This window comes from Carassius carassius, chromosome 20, assembly GCF_963082965.1.
Source record: "Carassius carassius chromosome 20, fCarCar2.1, whole genome shotgun sequence".
Lineage (NCBI taxonomy): Eukaryota > Metazoa > Chordata > Actinopteri > Cypriniformes > Cyprinidae > Carassius > Carassius carassius.
Window position 1 is genome coordinate 1,524,900 of NC_081774.1, and position 3,380 is coordinate 1,528,279.

The window sequence follows — 3,380 nt, forward strand, 5'->3', positions numbered from 1 at the left end:
GTCGAAATAGTACTTTATATTTTATTTTAATCTCAGAATGTTCTAGTCCTTCTGGCCCAAGGCAAAATGAGCTGATGCTTAAGAAATATTTTAATAAAATATGCAAATTTGGGATTTTATCTTTCATGTTGGACATCAAAGCGTCCCTGGAGTCTCTTTGATGTCAGTGTCTTCTCTGCGTCTCTGGAGTCTGGGATCTTCAGCTGAGAGCCGAGCGTCCCTCCGTCCAGACGGATCTAAATTCTCTCTCTGTAATTATGTAAATGTAGTGTTTGTATTTATAGGCAGAAGCCACAGGCTGCTGGCCTCAACCTGACGCAGCTGGAAAGCATCTTGGTCTAAACTATAATACCTGACTCTGTGAGCTTGAGTGGGGGTTCAAGAATAGCACTCGTGCGACATCCCTCGCTCGCCATAAACCTCTGCATTTTCCAGTAACTTCAAAAGAGCCCGTAATAAGAGACTAGCAACCGACATCCAATAGTTCAAACCCAGCATGACAGGCAATGACAAGAGACCCGATGGATATATATTCAAATTTAGTTTAATATTTACAATAAATACAGTACTTACAATATAAAATGTATATAAAAACCCAGGACCTCAAGCCCTAGTGCATACGGTGTGACTGACTCAATGTGCATCAAGATACAAGACGTTTGGAAAGAACTGCAAACACATTTGAACACACAGCTCTGTTTTTGTTGCATAGTAGAAAGGCAGTTTCAAGAGCAAAACATTGTCATCGTGCATTTTACACTTTTGCATCAGAAAACTGGAGGTTTGCTAGTCGTCAGGCTTCGCACTCTTCGTGGCTTCAAAAAGGCACCGTTAAACATACATGCTGTCTCCCGATCAAACACAGATTCGTAGGACCAGCCCTTCAGGACACAAATCACCCATAAAAGGCTTTAAAAAGAGTTCAATCTATGTAGTACCAGCTACTTACAAATCTACACTCTTAAAAATAAAGAACTTTCAACATCAGTTGAACCTTTTCAAGGATCTTTATACGTTCTTCAAACAGTTCTTTCACCGAATGCTTCTTTGTGAACTAAAATGGTTATTTCGGAACCTTTATTTTTATGAGTGTACGATGATATATTCATAAGTCATTAAATAAGGCAGTTGTGTGGTTGTGGATCCAGTCTTCACAGGTGTCTCTTCATATGCAGTGCCAGGTGATCGGAGCGGGAGAATGCACGTTCACACAGGTGGCACTGGAACGGCCGGATCCCCGTGTGTTTGCGGAAATGACGCGTCAGCTCGTCAGAGCGGGCGAATTTCCATCCGCATCCCTCCCAGTTGCAGTGGTATGGTTTCTCACCTGATGACGCAAAGCGATGGGATTAGTTTTACTGGATTGAAAACACAAATGCATGTTAAAGACAAACTCAAACGTGTTCTTACCGGTGTGGGTTCGGTGATGTGCCTTCAAATGCGAGCTCTTGGTGTACGTCTTGCCGCAGCCGGCGTAGGTGCAGGTGTGTGTCGCCGTGCGCTTCCTCGGCCAGGTGCGTCGTCCCCGCTTGGGTTTGGACTCCATTAGATCCAGAGGAGAGGACGGAGGAGTCAGAAGAGCTCTTTGCATGTTGGGTTGCATGCCCATGGCGTCCTCGAACATGCCGAACTGGTGCTGTGTCGTGTACGGGATCTGCATTTGAGCATAAGCTGGAGGCGAGTGATGGAAAGCCTGCGGAAATGCAGTTTGGCGCAGATGGGAGTCATCCGGACTCAAGGGAGGTGTCATATTCCCCATGGCCTGCGGAGAAACAGCCAGTCTGGGTTGCTCGAAAGACATCATGCATGAAACGTTGCCCTCTTGTTTGATTTTTTGGCAGCTCTGCGGCACCATGCCCATCACCGGCCCGTAACCGTCCATTGGTGGCTCCACTTTGATATCAACAAAGTCCTGTCTAGGGAACGAGTTGACGATGAATCTTCCCTGAATGGCGCCGTCGTAGGAGTTGTCCATGTCGGATCTCAGAAGCTCGGCCATGAGGCTGTTGGAGTACGGCGGAGGAGGAGCGCTGCATTGCTCTGGAGGTACATACGCTCCTGTCAAGTACATGCCGCAGGGCTCTGCATGTGAGACGAACTCGGCTCCCGCCTCTAGGGGTCCTGTTGTGTTGGCCAGGATAAACTCCAGGTCCAAATAATTACTCAGATCCTCATCATCCTTGCGGCCACGACAAGAGTCCATGTGCTGTGCCACGTTGAGCGGAGGACAGCTGCCGCTCAGAGGTTTGTCCTCCACACACTTCCACCTCTGCAACAAAATCAAAAGGATCTCAGAGTTAAAACACTGTCAGATGCTTTTGAGCGACTCATTTTCAGAGCATTGCATGACTTTATTCGAGACGTTTCAATAGATTTTGACATCTTCAGTTTACTGCGACTGTCCCCCCAAGAATTCAAACCAACAAGTGAGAGTAAGTGAGTTTCAATTACAAGAAAACATGCAAAAAATGTTTTTCTCTTTTTAAGAAATCTTATAAATAAATAAATACATCTATATATTGTTTCATATGCACACAATTCTTTTCGCTTAGAAAAAGTTTTTTTCGTAGTGTTATATATATGTATGAATATATATGAAACAAGATACAAAAAAAGGCATTTATGATATTTGTGCTTGCTTTCCGATGTGTATCTTCAATTTTTATTTTATCTAGTGCAAACAAGTGGAAAACAAATATATTCGCTTAGTTAGATTGTTTTTCTCACTCTCTCGCAGTGTTTACGCTAGCTGTTTTAACCACTTTTGAGGTTTGGTGTCCCGCATTACCCAAATTCCCCCTCGTTCCTCCATTTTACGAGTGCAAAATATGTCAAATACTTACATCCTCCCAGAGTTTCTCCTTCTGGTTTGCAAACGTCGAAATCGAAGGCAAAAGGCACGGTAAAGCCATTTCCGAGATGCGTGCTGCGTTGTATTTATCGTCTGTACTGTTGCACTTGCTCGCGGACAGATGTCAAACTCTCGAGTGAACTCCCAGAGTCATGAACAAAGTGTGTCTGGCAGGAGCGACTCCTACCTAATAAATACTTCTCCTGGACCAGTTGTGTGTGCGGGGGAAACTGCGCTCAGCGTTCCCAAATACAGTCTGTATATAAGGCACCGTGCGCTCTCTCTACAGGTCTCCAGTCTCTCAGTGCCGGACAGCGCGCTCCGGCGCTTTTAAGCGCGTGATGACGCGCGCTCCCTCCCTTCCCCTCGCGGGGGCGCGGCCGAGAGGAGGCGGTCACTACAATCATCTGTGTAGTACACACACACAAAACTGTTACCAAGGCGTTTCAACAAAAGCTCGAATTGATCCAAGTGTAATTCCAGTCTCCAAACAGCCTACATTCACCCATGCGTAATTTAGTCTCCAAAT

At 45.5% G+C, this 3,380-nt stretch overlaps 1 protein-coding gene across 1 annotated transcript; it reads right to left on the reverse strand.

The window, feature by feature from the left end:
- Positions 1–525: 525 nt before the first annotated feature.
- On the reverse strand, positions 526–3,165 carry LOC132095987 (Krueppel-like factor 2). Its single transcript, XM_059501095.1, has 3 exons — positions 2,844–3,165; positions 1,411–2,269; positions 526–1,327 (listed from the first exon to the last, which is right to left on the reverse strand). The coding sequence occupies exons 1-3, from the start codon at positions 2,910–2,912 to the stop codon at positions 1,152–1,154; spliced, it is 1,104 nt and encodes a 367-aa protein (XP_059357078.1). The 5' UTR covers positions 2,913–3,165; the 3' UTR covers positions 526–1,151.
- Between the last annotated feature and the right edge of the window lie 215 nt (positions 3,166–3,380).